Below are 21,544 nucleotides of genomic sequence, written 5' to 3' on the forward strand. Positions count from 1 at the left end.
ACTACAGCAATGATCCTTAAACCGATTTTCATGAATGGATGAAAGGATTTTTCTTTCAGTATACTTTAATAAAAGTGATTTGCAAAACAGGAGTGCGTGTCAGAGAACAACCAAAACAGAATTAAGACTAAAACACTAAAACTATGTATTATAATGAAAACATAAGTTGTTAACAAAGTTAGGCTAGCATGTAATATTTTCTGGTAATGTGTAGAGCTGATACAGTATGATGAAATAACACAAATGTAGCTATCTCAAGCACCAAGAAGAATCTGACACTGCTACTGTCTTTCCCAGATTTATTTTCAATAACTTGTATAACTATTAAAGCAGAAATAAAGGTAAGGTAATTGGGCATTGCAGTAACTCCCTGATTAGGATGAGCATTTTCCTTGGTATTGCTCTGGGAAACACCACCCAAAGCTTGTCTCAGGCCTTGGCAAAGGCCTCAAGCAGCCCTCCTGGCTTCCACGTGTGTTCACTTCAAAATGAAGCGGCATCAGTGATGGGTGGATCCGGACCCCGAGGCTGCATTTTCATCTAGTGATACTGGGCTAGGATGGGGGAATCATCTGCTCGCCTGTAATTGTACAGGTAAGTCTGGAGAAAGCAACAGGAATAGCACAGGCTGCTACTCCGGCTGGCGGGATGTTGGTCTTCCCTTTGCCACCTCTCAAAAAGCGACTCTTTGCTTGTTAGCTCCCAGCCTCATTAGCTGTATGCAGCTTCTTTGGGTGGCTGGCCACTCCAGGCGCCCCTGCCACCACCAGGCTCGTATTTACAGCATCAGCACTGCAGCTCTTTTGCTTCTCCACAAACCTGCGTGCCTGAGGTGGCGTTGGCAGCCTTTGATCAGTGATCAGCCATGGCTGGTCAGAGGAGCGTGGGATGTCAGGGCAGCTCTGGAGCTGCGAAGCAGCCTGGAAGCCCCAGCAGATGTACTTTTGTCAAGGGCTTAAGCTGCAGTCCCTTCCACATCTCAGCCAAAGCCCTTCCAAACCCAAAACATGAAATATATCCCTAGTAGGTACCTTCTCATTAAGCTAACTGACATCCAGAAGGCGCTCTGTGCTCTCAGGACAGCAGGTAAGAAGGGACCCTGTGGTGAAGGGACCCTGGTCTCTTCCAGTGGTGTCTGCTGAGCAGGGTTTGCCGGTAGCACCTCTAAGGTCACTCCTGTGACTACCTACTTGTTCCTTACCCCTTGAAAGGGTATTAAAATGCAAGCAGTTTCATACTTAGGAGCCAGCGATTTACTCTGTGAGGTCTATTTCTTGTTTTCTTTAAGCCACTGCCCAAATCCTACGCTGGAAAAACAAGAGCAAGACTCTCATTTGAGCAGCACACAAAGGGATCGGTGGGGACACGCTGCTTGACCTGCTACAGCAAAGCGTGGGACTTCATCCTTCTCCTGTCTCCCTCCCTCTGCAAGAACAATGCAGAGACTGAAGAGCTGTCCACCTCTGCTCCCATTTTAGAGGAATGCTGCTCAAGCTGTTGGTTGCCTCCAAAACCAATGTGAAGAGTGGTTGTTGACCTCTGCTGCCTATATAAATGTTAGTTACCTGACACTTTGGGACGCTGATTTGAAGTGTTAATACTACGTTTTGAATAATATATTACCGCTGAGCCACTATGCTAAAATCTGGAGAATGTATATTGTGAATGTTCTTTTTTTTTTAATCTTAAGAAAAACAGCTTCTAGGTTCATTCACTTTCCAAAATATATACATATATATATACATACACTTTAAAATAATCTGAACCTGAAGATACTCAAATGCATTTTTGTTATGCTTTTAGTGGCAGCAATCAGTCCAGGACACTGCAAGCCACAATGTTCTTCTCTCCCCAGTTCTTTATCCCATCATTTATCTTATTGCTATTACTTCTCACAGTTGAAAATTAGGTGCTATTGTTCACTCAGTTGGCCAATTTAATTCATCTACTGTAGCAACATGTTAAGTGTAAAAGCCCTTAAAATTGCAGGCAGAAACACTAAGAGGAAGGATGCTTCAGCTTTTAAAATAATTACCTAAAATACAAGAAAATGGTTTCTTGACCACCTGAGTAATTTTTGACTCTTGTTTTCATCTCAGTTACCTTGTTCGTTCTCCAGCTTGTAGTACTAAAGTACAATAACACAGTTTATAGTATTTCTAATGATTCAAGACTGAGATAGCAATGTTTTTGAACTAGTGGGCTGCGTGATTACTTGGCGCCTGCAGTTCTCAAGATCAAAATAAATGCTCTGGAAACTAGTGCGTGGTGTTCACTTGGGAGCTTTACAAAAATAGAAGTGTATCCCTCCTGAAATCAAGCCTTAATGATTTCCAGAGAAGAAAACAACTATTATTCAGAAGAGATTCACTGAATAGAAAGAAAAGGTAAGCAACGTGCTGTTCTCTATGAAGTCCTTGCTCTAAGATTTTTAAGTAGTTACATGAATAACAAACCACAAGTTATCCATGATCACCTGCATCTTCTAGCATCGCTTGAAGTCACTGGCAATTGTAGGTGATTGACGCTGTACAGGAATGGACCCGAGAACCTTCAATTACATAGCTGGAGAAAAAATGTAATGGGTGTGAAATATGTTCACAATCAAGGAAATTACTCTGGCAGGATTTCCTCATTTTTTCTATAAATAACAGCTACACTCACCAAATTCAGTACATGAACAGCACAGTAAGCAGTACCAGGGTAATATCTGTGACAACACTATATTAACATTATGTTCACTCCTCCCCTTTCAGAATAATCTCTCTTTTAAAATACAGAAGGCAATATTGTCTGAAATAACATTATTAGCATGGTAAACATGCAGAGCGATGAGGGTCTAATACCAACAAGTTCTGTGGAGTTACTCCTGATTTTCCTGCTGTGAGATCTTAGACGAGGAAGTTTTCACTCTCGCTTTTCTTTTTGTAAACCTCTTATCAGTTCAAACAAATAATCACAAGAGAATACAAATTCTTGTGGTTGCCTGCTGCAAGCAGTTTGTGCTCCAGTTTCCTGGACAAAGACTGTCCACACCATCGCTAGCAGAGAGACAAAAGATCAGTTGTTTTGGAGACTGAGTATCTGCAGTAGTGTGTCTGAGACAGCAACGAGGCTCTACTGTCACAGGCGATTCATCCACACGGGCCTGGTTGGATGTGGATAAAACCTCCCCAGCTGAAGACTGCATTGGCATTTCTTTCAGCAAGCAAGCTGCATTTCTAACCTAAATCTTTAAGAGGTTAGTTTATGTTTTGTGGCTGAAAGTACTCCGTAACAAATGAAATTTGGTGGCTTTAGTGAGTGAGTTGGTGGAAGGCAGGAAAGGGAAGAGGGATGGCTGAAGGTCCCGTCGCTGAAGAAATGCACGGATGATGTGTGTGTATTATCAAAGCGATTATCATTAAAACTGCTAGGAGAAGTGAGTATGGGTAGCCCCACAACCTCCTGTCAAGCTGTACCCTTTGAAACTTCTCCCTCCTCAGACTTCCCATCTGTCTGCTTCACCGGAGGGGCTCCTCAGCCTGCCTCCTTCCTGGGCCCTGCGCCTCCGTGGCCTCCCCAGGCCCATCTGCAGCCGACACGGGGACGCTACGCCTCGTTCAAAGCCACTGCACTGAGGTTTTGTTACCTGCACTTGTGTCACGCGTCCGTATTAATTCATGCGTGGCGATTGTTTTCACTGCTAAGTTGCAAAAATCCAGCCAGGTTTACGCAGGCTGCACGCCCCGAGGCAACGGCACAGCTTCTGCGTGTCCTTACAGGAAAGTTGCGAGGCCCGTGTAAGTATCACACGTGGGGCTGCAGCCTCGCTAAAGGCTCCCTTTACAGAGTAATTTGGTGATAATATCAGAGCCCAGGCGTGCAGCCAGTCAGCCTCTCGCCTTCCTTCAGGTTTTAATTAAACGATGGCTTGACAGCTTTCCCTAAGTTTCGGAGCTAAACAACGTGGGGCTTGTTTCCTCAGTTAAAGAGGGAATTGTTATCTGTTGCTCTGAGCCCCGACTGAAAAAAAATACCACTGTTCTCCGGAAAGCTGTTGAACAAAGCTCCTACAACACCACATCTGGTCTTTTACTTTATTCTGGACCAAATTCTTGCCTGGATGAGGTGTTTCAGATTTAAAGTTATTTTGACAAGTAACCTCAGGAGTTGACCTAAGCACTGGTATCTCAGGTTTTTATGAAGACAAACAGCTGACACTCCTTCGCTGGGAGCTTGGAGGTTTAGCTAATTTTGTTCCACTGAATGACGGAAATCCTATTTTTTTATTGGAAGAAGCAAATGTGTTGTGTGTCTGCAAAGACTTAGCTTACTTTTTTTTTTTTTTTTTCCAAGGCAGCAGACGTGCTTTGTGGTTTGGCAAAAATATTGTGTTATAGCTTAAGGACAAGAAAGGAATGTTTGTGCTGAGGAACGGGCAGGTGAGAAGTGAAAAAGAAAACACAAACATGAAACTGCTCTAAAAGCGGAGATCAAAGTTAATGAGGCCACGCAAGCCTTATCAGGAGGCATAATAAAACAGTGAAATGCAAACTAAAGATTTCCCTTTAAGTATTAAGAGAGGTTGGCCACTAAAACCATCAGTACAGTTCCTGATGGTGGATCTTCCCTTTGAAGATGTTTGCTCCAGCAGATCCTCTCTCACCGCTCCGATGTTTTGTTTCTCCTTCAGGTATAACCATCTGCGGGCTCTGTCTACACACACCAAAATGAACCGCGTACTGCAACCAAACTAACCCGCTCCCTACAAAGGGCTTTTAATTTCATTTATCTAGTCCACCTCGGCGGAGAGCAGCTATGCAGAAGTGGTGGCTGTGGTGGTGAGCCCGGCAGCGTGGGAAAGCCCAGGTTCCTGGACCTGACCCTCCAAGGATCGAGGAAAGTTTTATTTCTGCTTTTTTTTTTTTTTTTTTTTTCTAAATTAACCTATCATTCAGCAAAGTTTGGCTCCAATAGTAAAGTTTTATGTGGAAAACAAAACGCCTGCTTGAAAGAACAGATAGGTAAGGTCTATCTACTATCTCATGCCAGTTTCTGCTTTCAAATTCTAGCTTACTTCCATCCATAATTTCCAAGCATTTAGCATGCAAACCACAGCCGTACTGTTTCCAAAGGGAATGTTTACTAAATTAAACATTAAAGGAATATGAAAGCTATTCTCTATTCTAATGATACCTAATTAGAAAAAACATGGAAATAGATTAAAATAATTAGTCTTAATAAGTAGTAATTGTCAAGCCTTGTGCAATAGAATAGCCTTCACAATTTAGGGATGGAGAATAACAATACTGGGGAGCTCCTAATAGTCACTGGTTTGAATATTAATTTAATTTGTAAAGTGTGTTTAATTTCCCATTTTCCTGGACTACATGGTCCCTACCACGGAGACCCTTGTGTATATGCCTGATGTTACCCATCAGGATAATCACAGAATGGCTTGGGTTGGAAGGGACCTTGAAGACCATCTAACGCCAACCAGTGTATGATGGCTCGTGAGCATCTGAGTGGAATTCAAATCAAGGGGTTAGTAACAAAGTACTTGGACAGTGCACGTCATGTGTAAGTTTACCATGCACACATAGCGGTGGGTTGGCTATGCTTAAGTATCAGGGCTGTGCTCGCCTTGCTACACCTAGAGAGCAGGCAAACCATTACGCCAGCTGCAGCAGGGAATAAAACCAAATCGCTTTGTGTCAGTTCCATTCCTTGGGCTTGGGAACGAAGCTGTGCAGTGATCATCACCTTGTGTGTCATGAGAGGCGTGCCAGACTCGATCTGCCGGAGCCTTGCAGGCGGTGGGAGCCCCTGGGGGCCCGGGTTTCTTTGGGAAAGTGTGGGTGAACAGCACTGGCCCAGATTGGTCTCATTTTCTCAACCTGAAGATTGCTCTGCCCAGTTCTCACCTCGAGCTCCTGTTAAGGAAAATCCCAGCCAGGAACAGAGGAGGTAGTTGTTTAGTGAAAGTTGTGACCGTATTTCTGCATTGTATGGTCAGAGGTTGGACTCGATGGACTATATTGGACTGTGTTGGACTGTATTGTTTGGTCAGAGGTTGGACTCGATCTTGAGGTCCCTTCCAACCTAGACAATGATTCTGTGATTCCGTGAGCCTTCTGCACTCACATTTAACTGGGAAGACTACTACCAAATGTAAAAACAATCCTATAACGTTATGCTTTTCACATGACAATTTCCAAGCATCTTGCTGAAGACGCTGGGAACTATTTCGTGTGACAACTGACTGTTAGGTGGACTTTAGCACTAGGTTAAAGGTTGGACTGGATGATCTGAGAGGTCTTTTAAAAGCTGAATGATTGTATACGTATGTCGAAGATGAGGGGAAATGGCCTCAAGCTGCAACAAGGGGAGCGTCAGGCCAGACATTAGGAGACATTTGCGTTTGAGTTGTTTCGGAAAGGACTGAAGGACTGAGGTTATGAACAAGGCAGGGCACTGACAGCCCCCCAGCCTCAGCCTGGCCCCGATTTAAGCGGCGGGGAGGCCGCGGGCCGCCCCTCCCCATCCCTCCCCTTCCGGGCCGCCCGCTCCTCCTCTCTCCCCGCCCGCCCTTTCTCTCCGCCGCCGCGCCCGTGGGGAGCAGCAGCGGCCGCAGGGCCGCCGGGACCCGCCCCGCCTGCTCGGGGCCGGGCACCTGCTGGGGGCCCGGCGGCTGCGGCCGGGGCCGGGGCCGGGCTGGGCTCGGGCTGGGCTCGGCGGGCGGTGAGTGCCGGGGCGGCGCGGTGCTGGCAGCGGCCGGCAGGGCCCGGCCCCGCGGGGCTGCGGGAGGGAGGAGGGAGGGAGGGAGAGAGGGAGGGGGGCGCTGAGCTGAGCCCGGGGGGGAGCGGGGGGTGAGACAAAGGCTCCTCAAATCGCCGGGGGCTGCGGGGCTGCCCGTGAAGTTTGGGGCTGGGGACAGAAAGAGGAGGAGGAGGAGGGAGGAAGGTGGAGGGCTGGGCAGGGCTGCGTGGTGAAGTCTTTGCCCCTGTCCGCTCCGCAGGGCTGCCGAGGAGCCGTGGGGATTTTCCTGGTGTGTTTTATAATCCGCTGAGGTGAGGTTCGTGAAACTCCCCCCCCCCCCCCCCCTTCTCCCTCGCCGACACGCCCTGGTGGTAAACAGCTGTCTCAACGGGGGGCCGTGCCCTCCTCCGCCACGGCTGCCCTTGGCGAAATAACTGGTATTTCTGCCGCCTGCGGGGAGGAGAGAGGAGAGGAGATGGTGAGGTGAGATGAGATGAGATGAGGTGGGCTCCATCGCGGTGCCGCCTGCCTCCTGGGTGCCCACCCATCGTCCCGCTCCTGCCCCGGGTGGCAGCGGCTCCGTGGGGCAGGAGGAGATGCCCCGGGAGGGCTCCTGCTGGTGGCATTGGTGGCTCTGAGCGTGGGGATCGCTCTTGCTTTTCTCCTGTCGTGATTTACGGCGAGAAAGCAAAGATCTCTGTTAGGGTCTGTGCGTGTTGGATGGCATTCAATTGACAAGAAGTTAATACTTTTTTTTTTTTTTTTTAGCTTACCTATTAATACAATGCAGGTATGGATTTCTAACCTGCTTCTGGCGTCTCTTTAGGACCTGGTAGGCAGAAATGGCTGGGGATGGTGCTGTGAAAATTAAGGCTCTGTCACAGCCACGTGTTAAAGACCTGTACTAAAATGCCCTGTAGCAAAGGCTAGCCAATATGGTTATAGATCATGCTGTCTTTGTAAAATGGGTATTTATCTTACAGAATCACAGAATGGTTTGGGCTGGAAGGGACCTTACAGACCCTCTAATTGCAACCATGGGCAGGGACACCTCCCACCAGCCCAGGCTGCCCAAAGCCCCATCCAGCCTGGCCTTGAGCACCTCCAGGGATGGGGCACCCACAGCTTCTCTGGGCAGCCTGTGCCAGGGCCTTACCTCCCTCTGAGTGAAGAATTTCCTCCTTATATCTAATATAAGTCTACCCTCTTTCAGTTTAAAACCATTACTCCTTGTCCTATCCCTACACCCCCTGACCACGAGTCCCTCCCCAGCTTTCCTGTAGCCCCCTTTAGGTACTGGAAGGCCTTCCCAGAGGCTTCTCTTCTCCAGGCAGAACAACCCCAACTCCCCCAGCTTGTCCCCACAGGAGAGGTGCTCCAGCCCTCTGATCATCCTTATGGCCTCCTCTGGGCTTGTTCTAATGCTTCCATGTCCTTCTTGTGCTGGGGGCCCCAGAGCTGAAGGCAGGGCTCCAGGTGGGGTCTCAGGAGAGCAGAGTAGAGGGGGGGAATCACCTCCCTCACCCTGCTGGCCACGCTGCTTTTGATTTGAGACTGAAATCCGTAATTTATTATGTGCTATAGACTTACCCGGCTCAGTCTTTTCAAGTAGGCATTGTAATCTGTTTTTCTACAAAGGTGAGGCATTGCCTGCTAATTAGTGTCATTAAATGGGTTAGTTTTAAATGAGAGCACACTGAGCTTAAGTTACATGCTCAGTGAGATCTGCTCGGCTATTTTTATTCTTTTGTTCAAATACGCAGGGGCAGGGGAATACTTCCTCTGTATCTCAAGGAATTTCTTGCAATGCATATATTCCTTAATGAGCCTCTAAACTTTAGCTGGGATTGTGCTTCCAGTAATAGGTCTTCATCCTTGCGGGTAGAAGGGGAACAATATTTTGCATGGGATGGCTTCAGCACTAGCACGAGGCCCGGCCATCTGTTAACGTAGCTCCATACTAAGGATCAACCTGTGTGAAGCCTGCAGGTGGAAATCAGTATCTAGGTCTTCTGCCTAGATATGTTATCAGATACATTGCCTATAAAAGTAAACTCTTGAGAGATCCCTCAGCCAAGTTTCATTTGCCTCAATCAGCACGTGTGACTGCTCGTGGCACCGGCATGCCCTACGTGTGCTGCTGCCATGACTTACCCCAGGGTCTGGCAGAGCTGTCCTTTTTTTTGTCCCTTTTTGCCCCATCCCCAAGTTGCCCATGCACGTGGTGAATCACAGAACTGTAGGGGTTGGAAGGGACCTTGAAAGATCATCGGGTCCAACCCCCCTGCCAAAGCAGGTTCCTCAGAGCAGGCTGCCCAGGTAGGCGTCCAGACAGGTCTTGAATATCTCCAGGGAAGGAGACCACAGCCTCTCTAGGCAGCCTGTTCCAGTGCTGTGATGTCCCCATGCCACTGGCTTCACTTGTGGGGAGAGATCTGAGGCAGGGAGTGAGAGGCAGCCTGGCTGAGGTACAGCTTGGGACACCCTGGTGTCTGTGTGTGCAGGTACAAATCAGGGGTTGGGCGTTGGAGGTGTTCAGCAGAGAAACTGGGGGAAAATAAGTGTCTGTGGCCCAGCACAGCGCTTGTGGTGGTGGTGCCTGAGCCATCTGGGAAGCACAGAGCTGAAGGATGCATGAAGCTGCAGCTGGGAGATGTCTGTCTGTTCTTACGCTCTTCCCTGGGCACTTGGTGTTGGAGGTGAGGTTTATGCAGATAAGGTTTTGAGCTGGTTGTGCATACCCAGCACCTCGGCCAGGCACGTGGTGCAGCAGTGCCTGGGGGAGGAGGGCTGTGTGTCAGCTCAGCTTCTTCTTCACAGGCAGTGTCAAGGGAGCTTGTTTGCCTGGAAGCCCAGCAGGCAAGAGGAGCACACAAGGCTGATGTCCTGCTCGGGCAGTAGCTGTGGGGTTCACATCTGACAAGCTCTGACTCTGTTCCTGTAACTTACTAGAAAAGTTGTCAGTCCTATGCTTGTTAGAGGATAGGATAAATGGCTTTCTGTACTGCACTCTTTAAACTGTCTGGATTGCCGCTGGACTTCTAATTTGATTGTATTTCTGGCAGGTATTTGACTGTCTTGGTGTTGGCTCTCAGGCCCTGGTTTCTCTCTTGACAGGCACCGCAGCAGTGCATGCTCTGGCACGTCCCTTGCAGTTTCTGCTTGATCCCAGCCTAGAAGATAGTCAAATGAGAAGCTTGCAGGTTCCCATTTGCTCCTAGAGCAGAGAGGAAGGATGGTGATCTGGGTAGGTTTTGCAGCAAGGGTCAGCGTCTGTCTGTGACTGCTGTGTGACCCAACTTAGGAAATATTTGCTTAGCCCTCCCTCTTGTAAAAGGTTTGGGAGGCAGTTGTAGTGACAGGCAGTCCCTTACAAAGGGACAAGAGATGATGTCTCCCTTAAATTGCTCTTCACCTTTCCAGCGTGGGGTTTCTTCGGTCATCTGTATTGTGGATGATGGAAGGATCCAGAAGTATGTAAAGCAGCCCGTGCATTTGTGGTCTGTTTACAGAAGAGTTAATTTCTACTCCAGCTGTGTTCTGTCTGTAAGGTTTTAGCTCGCTGGGGCTCACTGGTGTGGGACTGTTTGCATTAGCCAGAGCTCCGATTCCCCTTCATTCAGCTAGATGATTGTGGTCACTCTTTTGTTTACTGCCTGAGAAAACCAAAGAGGTTGGAGATGGTTTCATTCAGAAAAGCAAGTTCTTAAAAGTTGATAACCATTCCAAAAGAATGTGTGTTCTGGCTGATGTACCCCAAACGATTTCTGGTTGTTCTCACGTTATCTCTCTCAAGATACTGTGGTGGTTTTACTCGAGTGGGCGGCCGAGCTCCACCACAACCGCTCTCTCACTCCCACTCCTCAAAGAGGATGGGGGAGAAAATACGATGAAAAGGGCTTGAAGGTTGAGATAAGGATGAGGAGATCACACAGGAATTACTGTGACGGGCAAAACAGACTCAGCATAGGGAGGTAGTAAGATTTATTGCTTATTACTAACAAGCTAGAGAAGCAAGAAACAAAGGAAAGAAACCAAAAGCACCTCCTCCCCCTGAGTGGCGTGGGGGAACGGGGGATTGAGGGTTATGGTCAGTCTACAGCGCTTCTTCTCTGCCGCTCCTTCTCGGTTACTCTCGTTCCCTGTGCTGTGGGGTCCCACCCACGGGATGCAGTCCTTGATGAACTGAGCCTGCGGCGGTGCCCACAGGCAGCAGCTCTTCAAGCACTGCTCCCACACGGCTCCGTCCCACGGGGTCCATCCCCCAGGAGCAAACTGCTCCAGCACGGGTCCCCCACGGGTGGGCAGCAGCTCCCCCCAGACCCCCTGCTCCTGCGTGGGCTCCTCTCCACGGGCTGCAGCTGTGGCCTGGGGCCTGCTCCTGCGGGGGCTCTCCATGGGCCGCAGCCTCCTCCAGGCCACATCCACCTGCTCCAACCGGGGGCTCCTCCACCCATGGGGGGGCTGCAGCGTGGAGATCTGCTCCATGTGGGAGCCATGGGCTGCAGGGGGACAGCCTGCTCCACCAGGGGCCTCTCCCTGCACAGGCTGCAGGGGAACTGCTGCTGCCTGCCTGGAGCACCTCCTGCCCTCCGGCTGCACTCACCTGGGGGCTGCAGGGATGCTTCTCACTCCTCTTACGCTCCCAGCTGCTGTGTAGCACAGTTCGTTTTTTTTTTTTTTTTTTTTTTTTTTTCCCCTGTCTTTAATATGCTCTCACAGAGGCACAAACAACATCACTTCTGGGCTCGGCTCTGGTCAGCAATGTGGCCCTTACCAAACATGGGGCAGCTTCTAGATCCTTCTCACAGACGCTGCCCCCTGCTACCAAAACCTTGCCACGTAAACCCACTACAGATACTTCCTCTGGGTCACTGAAACTACAAGAAAGTGTTGATTTCCAAAAGGTAGAATCAAAGGGGAGCTGGCAGCAGGCTTAAGGCAGTTTCTACTGAGAGAGAAGCTGTCAGATTTCCATTCTAAAAGTCAAGGAAAAGGTGGCGTTTCCTATTAATGTTAAAACCATCTAAGCACAGTTAGTGATAACTCCTTCAATGAGTCACTTATTGTCAGAATGCAACAAATGTGAGGAGCACTGGGAACCTGGGAATCTTGCTTCACAGTTTTTAAAAAAAAAAAAAAAGTTTTTGTCACGCTTTCATAGTGACAGCATCCTACAGAGAGCGATAGGAGGACTCGGTGAAATTCAGAATCCAGAGTACAGCAGGCCCTGGCATCTCTGGCACAAAATGAGCTGGCCTTTGGGCCGCATCTGGATGGCTGACGTGGGGGCTGTAGGGCCTCCACATGGCTCAAATCATTCTGCAGTAGTCAGGCTTGGTGCCTGGTACCTTCCTATGGAAAGCTTTCTTTTGGCTTGGAGCTGTATTGCTGATCCAGGTGAGGCGATTTAAACCTGAATTGAGCACTGTGTGGATTCTGGTGTTACGCTGGGGGTTTTGCTTGGGGTTGAGCATCTGCTCCCTTCGTGTGCCGCGTGTTGCAGCTCTGAACCTCGCTGTGAGAAAATCTCATAATCCCGGGTCACTTCTTAGGAGGTGCAATAAAACAAGTGAGCGCTTTCTTTCCACTGGGGGAAAGGAGTGTCTTCGCTGAAAGTTAGAGTCATCTTGTTTATCCGGAGGCGAGACCTAGACATGCTGTCATAATACTTCTCGTGCTGTTAGGGAGGTTGTTTAGCTGGACTGGGAAGAAGAAGAAATCTTCTGTTGTTTCCAGCTTGATTGATTTGTGGCATGATGTCCTGGCATTATATTAGTTTCTGTGTGAAGCTTTGGGTGGGGTTTAATGGCACTGCGTGTTTTTGGTGTTTGCGTGCTCCTTCTGAAATGAAGGATGAACTTCAGAACGGAAGGGAAGATAGAAAACAGGACTCTGGCATATTAAAAGCTGTCAGCTTATAAGGAAAAACAGTAGCGATGAATCTTCAGAGCTTGTGGGACGTGTATCTCTGTTGCTGGGGGTGTCTTTTCATGTTTCTGACGGGTTCATGTTTCTGCTCAGTTTGATAGGGTGTGTCTTAATTGGTGAGAAACAGGAAATTATTTCAGCCACACTATTACCACTTCTTGAAAAGTATTTAATACAAATACTGGTGTTGGAGCATCTTTTAGCTTTGGCTGTAACAGTCTTACAGAGTAAGCAAAGGGTCTAAAGTACATTCATGCTGCACAGTCCTCAAATACATGCCTTTAGGATCTAAGAGGCAATACTTACCTTCATATTTGAAATTTCAAGGAACCAATATTACATTGTCTTTGGGGTACTTTTGCAAGAGATAGCGAAGCCAAAAAACCCTTCGCACTTACAACTTCATGCCTTGCCACAGGGAAAGACTCATTGCTGAGCAAATACTCTAACGGAACATGAGACTTAATAATAATAAAAAACCTAGATTTTTTTTTTTCTAGAACTGTGCTATTACTACGTCTTGCAAAAAATTGTCTGGTTAGATTATGCTCAGTTTATGAGTAGGAAGTGAATGTTTCCAGAATCAGCCTGAAATGTAGTGGGTTAGGGATGGTTTGTCTAACATCCATCTGTGGTGGGAGGCATCAGAAACAGGCTGTATGTTCTCTTCTAAGGTAGTGCTGTTCTAGCCAGGATCTAATCAGACAAAAATAAGATATAGCAAGGCCTACTATTTAATTTGACCTATCAGTGTGGGGTGGGAGAGAACAGGCATGTGGGCACATGCCTACTTCTCTGTGTTTCTTACGAGCCTTAAAGCATGTTGTTTTTTTCCCTGTCCTTTCAATTTCAGTTGTTCTGGTAAAATATTTTTATACGAGAAATGATCCGAGTGCCTGTGAGTGTCAAAAAGGCCTTGTTGGCCAGTCTAGGGTAGTTCTCTGCCTCCACAAGGGTCAGTGAGCAAGTTTTTATGGCAAATACCAGAGCATGTATAGAATGACACTGACCTGTGCATGTTTTTCCAGTTCCAAGCGACTGGTTGTTCATTAATTTCAGAGCTGATGATGGATTTGTTTTTGCATCCATTTATTTCTTGTGGTAATTAGGAGTTTTAAGCTTGGGTATGTGGTCCAAATTCCAACTTTTACCTAGCTAACTGATGATAACCTCACCCCGTTTTAATCCTCCTGTTTGCTAAATAATGAATAACTGTTCCATGCTGATCCCCCAGTCACGTTTACTGGTGAGCTTGGATAGCCTTTCATTACTTGTTTTCCAAGTGTCTGGTAACTTTTTGCTAAGAAGAGCAAGACAGGTAGATTGTACTGATCTCTTTCTCATTCCTCTGTATCTTTTATGAGAAGGGATGCCCAAAACTACTTCCAGGATTCAAGAGCAGTGTGTCTACGTAGTGTAGTATAACAAGTGAAGTGTAGAAATTAATCTTTAATACGTGGTTTTGTTAGGGTGAAATGTGATGATACAAGTTAACACTTGATGGAGCAGTTAAAGCTTACAGGAGGTCTGTAATGATGGAAAAGTATTGATGTATATTACAAACTTGTAGTTCAGTATGGATGATAATGGGGGGAAAAAAAAAAAAACATTTATCCTTATAAATTTGATTTTAAAACTGGCTGTCTCTCCTCAGTCTGTCATCTGTAGCATTCAGTGCATCTAATAAATACAGCATTATTTCCAGTTGCTGTAGCTTGTGGGATTATTCGCTGCTGTTTTTAAATGTTAACAGCATTAAAGAAGGGAGAGCAATGGCCAAATATTTAAATTCTTTATAATGAAAATAAACTGCCTCCTAAGATCAGTAATTAGGATAAAAGTTACTTGCTTTATGATGAGAGCTAGAAGTAAAAATAAAACTTGCTAAAAATAAGCCATAGCCCAGCCCTAAAGCATCTAATATTGTGCTGGTTAAAACAAGTGTCCCTGTTGCAAACTGTAGCGAATTCTGTTGTCACACGAGTGAATTCTATCATTTTTACAGCTTCAAGAAATTCATATAAACACATGAGAGAAGATGACAAGGTCTAGATCAAGATCACCGCGATGGAAACAAAGGTAAATATTTATCTGTAACTCCATTTGTGTTCTGAAATGTAGCTCTGTATAGGGCTTTATAATGAAGACTTAAAACTTGTGCAAAAGTGAACTGCAATCTGAACATCATGTTTTACAAAATAATAATTGATTTCCCAAACTGTTTCTGCAACCTTTTTTTCCAAATTAGAATTTTATTGCTATTTTTTTAAGCTGGAGATATTGAGGTTTTCTTCTTGTGAAGAGCCTTTTTCAACTTGCATGTTTTGAGACTTGGAATTGCCTGAGGTACTGAACTCAAGCACCAAAATAGTTAAATGTATTTTTACTCAAACACCACCTGGCGCACTGTCTTTAGCTTGCTCCTGTTCCTCCTCTTAGTCCGTAGTGGAGGGCCAGAAGATCGATTGCTAAAAATGCTCTGTTCAAATACCTCAGGCTTTCTGAGCCTTTGGGGCTGATCAGTTAATTGGTCTTTAGCACAGTGAAATATGCCGTGCAGCATAAGGCAGAATAAAAGCATGGGAGTTAGTGGCCTTGTTTTTCAACACCGGCACGGAAGCGTGCGTCACTGACATAAGGCACCAGAAGCACATCCAGCCAACTTCAGGCAGTTAAGTTACCTGCCTAGTTTTAAGGACTTGCAATGCGAATGTGAGGTGTTAAAGCTAGAAGGCTGGAATATGACCTGAAGTTTTCAAAACCTATTGGTATGTAATACAAAACCTTACTTTGTTTTGATGGTTTTGGGTTGCTTTTTTTTTTTGAAGTAGATGTAATAATTAGGTTGGGGTGACAAAGGGAGTTTGAATAACAGAGATAATCTTTTAGAGAAATCCCACCTACTTCCGTACTAGACTGATAATTGGCAATATGTCCTTGGAGCAAAGGACAGAACAAAATTCCTGAGCTCTCGTAAAAATGCAAGCCTTAACCAGAACAACCAAGAAAATTTTGGGGTGCCAGCATGGGTGCGAGTGGTAGTTAGCTGCTATAGTTTTATGCAGATCTGTCACTCTGGCTTTGAACCTGTTTGCAGGAACAGAGGAAATAGTTATGCCAAATTGTGCACATATTGCAAATGTACAAAGAAAGTGACTTGAATTCTTTCAACTTCCATTTCTCAATCTTTTTATTCGAGAGTGTACATTGAATAATTAAATACACTGATCTGGTTTTGGACTGGGATTACTTTCAGGCTCTTGCTACTGGGTTGTGCCGCTTTTCTTTATTTAGGGAGATTTTGGCTAAAAATGCTTAAGTTGCTTTCATTTTTGTAACTGTAGGTCAAAGTTCAAAGGTGAGAAGGGTGCTACTGAGTGGATCTTTGCTATTAACAGTTCAGCTGCTGAAGTTGCAAGAATAGTGCATATGTTCATGCATATACAGGTACACATGCACACGCATCCACAAAAAGACCAAAGTCTTTCTCAAACTTTGTCTCTTCTGCAGGAAAATGTCTACCTGTGTGACATTTGAAGTAGAATATTTTTATAATGTTTTTAACACCTTTTTTTTTTTCCCTTGGCATGATAAGAAAGCCTGAAAAATGTGTGTGTTGGCATTTTTTTTTTATAACTTTTTTGCATTTCTTCATGTGCTTTTTTCCATTCCCCTTTTTTCTCTTGGCACTGAAAAAGATAGGGAATGCTTGAGAAGTGTGAAAATGTGTAACAGTTGTTTTCAGTGTAGTGGAAACTTCATATACATGAGACTAATTTTAGTTTTAAATGAAAAAATGTCAGCAGAGGAAAATGACTGACTTACCAATATTTCGGGTGGGTATTTCTTCCTATTAAACATTTCAACAGGGTTGAAAGCAAGCTTGGTATTCCAGCTGGACAAATGACACTGAATATCTTGTCATGTTCTTGAATTTTCTTACCAGTTGATGAAAACTGCGTACTGAACTATACATCCTTAGGGAATAGATGTTCTCATTAAGAGGCTGATTCAGTTTTATGGGACTACTTAAAGTGAAATTTATTTTTGCTTTAGGTCCTTATCTCCAGCATTTAGGAGTCCAGAGCACCACAGGCAAAGGCATGCTCATATGAATTATGACTGTGAATATAAAAGTTTTCGTAAGGACCCAAAGAAACCTATGCCTTGGAGAACAGATGACGAAAAATACGGACTAAGCAATTCTAGATTTGCACCTCATGGAAATAACCACCAGAGAATATATGAACGTAGATCACCCTCGCCAAACCTGAAGAGAATTCTCATGGAAGATGCTTACGGTCATAAACCCTACAGACCACATTCATCAGAAAGAACTGAAGGCAATAGGAGATGCCAGTTACCACCAAAATACTCGGAAATGCCGTATAAAGAGCACGATCGGCCATTTTACCACCACAGAACAGAAGACAGATACATGTTTGATCACTACAACGTCGCTGGAAACGAAAAAGGAATGAAACCTTTTCATAGACCATTAGGGGCTTCATGTAAACTTGAAAGAAAATGGCATGAAGATGACTTGAGGCACCAGAGGTTACATGAAGAGAAGTATGTTCAGTCACCCAGAAGAGTGTCTGATGAATTTACGTCAAGGAGCTCTTTACAGAAGAGGTATAGGAATAAAATAATTAAAACCTGGGTATTGTGGTGTAAAGCCTCAAGTGAAAGTCTGTTTTCATTATAGTTGAAGATAACCACCTTGAAACACGTTTGCCACTTTGTAGTTTAATTATGGGCGACTGGTAATAGTGAAGTATTTGTCTTTTAAGTAAATCGTATTGATGGCTAGAGTATGAAAGGATATTATTTCCCTCTTAAGAGCCCCTGCACATCCGTACCTTGGCGTGAGGGATTTTGGGTTAACTTGCCACGCATTCTGCTGTCCAACATTCTTCACATATAAGTTCTCGCTTTCTTCTCTAGTGCAAGTGTAAATTGCTTTATGTCAACACAGGTATCCTGAAGATCACGATTACAGAGAATATGGGCACGCGTCTAAAAGGGCTAAGGAAATGGAGAGGTATGACGGTGGAGAAGTAGCAAGAAATTCCAAGTGGAAGCAAGAACGTTCTTTTCCACCCTACCAAGAAAAGGAGGAGCAAAGAAATCTGGGTGCCCAGTCTCACCGCTCGGCCGAAAGGGAGTACTCGGAGGGTTCTGTCACAAAGATAGCCTATGAATACAGTCACAAACGGCGCAGGCATCCAGATGGGGAAAAGTCTTTCTCAGATGATAGAGCTCAGAAGTATGTGAAGCAGGAAGACCAGAAATGCGGTTCTTCTAAGGGTGCCTGGAATAGCAAAGAGCTAGATTACTTTAGTGGTGGAAGAGCGAGACAGACTGAAGAAGGAGGGCATGCTGAAGTACCCGTTAAATATAGCTCAAAGAAGGGCTGCAATGCATGCGTTAACTCTTCCAAGATGGATGTGGATCTGAGACCCTTTAAAAACAAGCAGAAGGAAAGAGTAAGGAAAGAAGGGGAACTCAGGAGTAAAGTAGATTCCTCCAGTAGCCAGCATGATTCAAGTCACACTGTTTCAGATGTGAAAATGTCAGATGTCAACTCTAGGAGAGAACATCTCACAATCAAAGTGGATATGAAGAAAATGGTGACAAAGTACAGGTATTTCTTTCCCCTCACCTGTTGTTCTTTCTTCCTGTATGCTTACAGTTCGTGAATATCAGAGGAAACAAGTGTTTCCTTGGGAGGTAACAAGGACGAACTAAGGTTGTACCTTTTTAATTTTACTATGTTTAAAACGTTGCCTTGCTCAGACTGGAAGGTCGTAGCCTGTTTCTATTTAAGAAATAAAACAGTAGTTCATTTCATGGAGATGTAGTAGCGAGTGGAAAGAGCAGATATGGCTGATACAAACTGTAATAAAAGTTGCTTATTGTAAGCAAATACATTATTACAAAAAAAAAAAAAGACATGCCTAGTCCTCTGTTCTGGAATGTGATGGCATTTTTTTTGGCTACCTGAGGAGTTCTTCATTTCTTTTGAAAACCAGGTAACTTTTAAATTGCATAAGTCTCAGTCACGCATTCAGATGTTCAAGATCAAGTCCAATAAAGCTGTCAAAAATTTGAAAATTTTTGGATTATTATTTATTATCATAAGGAATGAAGTGGCAATCTGCTGAGGCATCGGAACCGAAAAGTAGTAGAGTATGTTTCTGTCTTGTATGTAGTGCTTGTGGTTGCCCTTAGCATTGCTGTTGTCAGCTTAATGGGGGGGAAAAAGGGGTAATATGAAAATCAAGGTAGAGGATATGTGGTGGAGTAAGCAGCTTGGTTTGTCTAGATGTTTTCTGGTTTGTTGCCTTGCTGTTACAGGCAAAGATGTTGGATAATGGCAGTAATCCCTTTTGGAAGCTGATCAGCCTTCATTTTAAAAATACTTTGCCTCTTTTCCCTGATACAACATCTCTATATATATTTTTTTCCTTTTTCACTATTTCAGAAATACCTAATGCAATTGAGAATTATAAAGACAAGTCACTGTCTGCATGTAAGGGGCTAATATAAAAGACTGAGGGAAGGAAAGGGATTTTTGTTGAGACATGCATTTACCTTCCTAAACGATAATGTAAGGAAAACAACTGAATTCTTGCTGATTTCTGTTGCAAGCCCACAGGATGATTCCTGTATGCAGTACTCTCTCGCTGCTGGTCTCGAAAGTCATGCACAATGGACGTGGTAATTCAGTGGGCATGGTTATTTTCTGCAGACTGAAGAAAGTACAGTATTGATTACAGTTTATTTTGTGTAGAAGATTTGGTTTTGCAACCAAAATTAAAAAAAATACAGCAAGCTAAAACACTAATTCTGCAGAAGCTGATAACTGGGAGTATTCATGCTGTGTACTTTAGGCACTTAAACACGTGACATCAAATGACTGAGCTGATTCTTTATAAACCTCACAAGAAGGCAGATAATTCAAATCATCTGTGACAAGTGCCTAAAATGAGATTGTTTGGATTCACTCTCATATGCAGTTACTGGGGGTGAATAGATGACTTCTGGGACCTGCTAGAGGCTGTTTCTGATGCAATTTTTGCATGAAATTCTCCTCTCCTACTTCTCAAGTACAGAACAGACAGGTGCTTAATCACTTTGTACATAAAACCTTCAAGACAAAGACTTCACTGTCCATTCTGCAGTGTTTGAGTCCTCAAATTCTTTACAACTGACAAGCATTCTTGTTGCAAATAAAGCAGTAGAAATTTTAGCGTTTGCTTCCTTGTCAAAATAGCTCTTAGGAAGCAATGCACCCATTTCAGGCATAAATATATTTAGAATGAGTAAAACCTGACCAAAAAAAAAAGACGTTAAACACGTTCTTAAGTTTACACACTGCCACTGGAAAGATGTTTGACTAGGCTCAAGTGATGCAGTTATCAAAGATGCTGTGGTTTTGACATCTGTGAGCTGTTCTTGAAAACAGTCTGGTAGCTCTTTGTAAACAAAGACACAGTTTGCCTCCCAGAATTACACTAAAAAGGCTATCAGTCCTCATTTATCTATTTTATGTAATAATCTAGATAAAATTTAAAAATTACCAATTTTGTATTGCATACTTCTTGAAACAAGGATTCCCAAGACTGTAGTCATAGCTGTTTTTTCATTTTTGTAGCTTTCCTTCCTCATGGCCCTTAGAGTTGCAATTTTTGGGTTGTTTTTAAATTCAAAGCAACAAAATGAGATTTCTGTTTCATGACACTTATTCCTAAAGCAAACTTCTTTATTTTGTTCTACTTTTTTTGTTTGAAGTTTTCAAATATTGAATTCTCTTCAAGTGAATATCTACATTTTTTTTTTTTTTTATTTTAGGGCTGCTTCTAGTCATACTACAGAGAGACAGATGTCACACGATCTGGTTGCTGTTGGCAGGAAAAACGAGAACTTCCACCCGGTGTTTGAGCACATGGAATCTGTAACACGCAATGTTGAAAACGACCCATCAAGAGAATTTACTCAGGAAATAATCACAATTATCCATCAAGTTAAAGGTGGCTGTAATACTGGGGGTTTATATGTATGCCTTTATGTATTTATAACTACTGTATAACCTACAAACGTAGGCTGAGGATATCAAGTAGGCGCGTGGAGCATGATGTTAAGAAAGTATCAGTCCTTAACAGAGGCCTTGTTGTGGAGCGTTAAGGTAGAAAGGATTTCTTGAAAGTGCTTAAGATTAAACTGCTTGTTTAGGAATGACAGAGAGAGGGGGGGAAAAGCTTATTGTAATCACAGCTTACTAGTTATGTATAGTTCCTTTACTTTTTCAGATTAGTTCCTAGACAGTTGCATCATGTTCAGTGTGGAACTCTGCTATTGAAGGATGCCAGTAGTTGCCATGAGAGAGGTAATAAGTAGTCAACTTTCTTCAGTTTAATCTTCCTTAGTAAGGGGGTTGTCTAAGTCAGGCTGACCTAATCTCCTGCTTGAGAGTCTTAAACTGCAAGTGGAAATAGTTTCAAATTTAATCTTGGAAGTTGTTTGTATCTTTAACAGTTAATCTTTTAAAATATACAATTTTCTGCTAAACGCTTCAAGTAGTACAAAGAAATATTCTTGTGTTTAATCTTTTCACAGCAAATTATTTCGCATCTTGTGACATAACTCTGCATGAACGGTTCTCAAAAATTCAGGACAAACCAATTCCAAATACAAATGAAGCTAAAATAAGTTTGGATCCAGAAATTCACAGGTAATTGGTGTGCTTCTGCCTTACTTTATTTGCATTAAGGTGGTTAATCTTCAGGAGGCATTGCACAATATAGCCCGAGTGTTTTTTAACTGACTTTAAATTTTCCATACGTAGTCTGAAAAGAATCCTGTAGTT

General features: G+C 44.3%; 1 protein-coding gene across 2 annotated transcripts in view; it reads left to right on the forward strand.

Annotated features, from left to right (window-relative positions):
- The first annotated feature begins 6,684 nt into the window (after nt 1-6,684).
- Nucleotides 6,685-21,544, forward strand: part of BCLAF3 (BCLAF1 and THRAP3 family member 3) — a 29,514-nt gene continuing 14,654 nt past the window's right edge. Inside the window, exons 1-6 of one of the 2 annotated variants that reach the window (XM_032193491.1) lie at nt 6,685-6,723; nt 14,678-14,751; nt 16,729-17,307; nt 17,651-18,319; nt 20,530-20,708; nt 21,295-21,409. In XM_032193491.1, the coding sequence (XP_032049382.1) occupies nt 14,711-14,751; nt 16,729-17,307; nt 17,651-18,319; nt 20,530-20,708; nt 21,295-21,409 (1,583 nt within the window). In that variant the 5' untranslated portion in view covers nt 6,685-6,723; nt 14,678-14,710. Of the gene's footprint in view, nt 6,724-7,003; nt 7,053-14,677; nt 14,752-16,728; nt 17,308-17,650; nt 18,320-20,529; nt 20,709-21,294; nt 21,410-21,544 lie in introns of those variants that run through there. The other variant, XM_032193483.1, reaches the window with a different exon arrangement.

Source organism: Aythya fuligula, chromosome 1, assembly GCF_009819795.1.
Source record: "Aythya fuligula isolate bAytFul2 chromosome 1, bAytFul2.pri, whole genome shotgun sequence".
NCBI classification, from domain to species: domain Eukaryota; kingdom Metazoa; phylum Chordata; class Aves; order Anseriformes; family Anatidae; genus Aythya; species Aythya fuligula.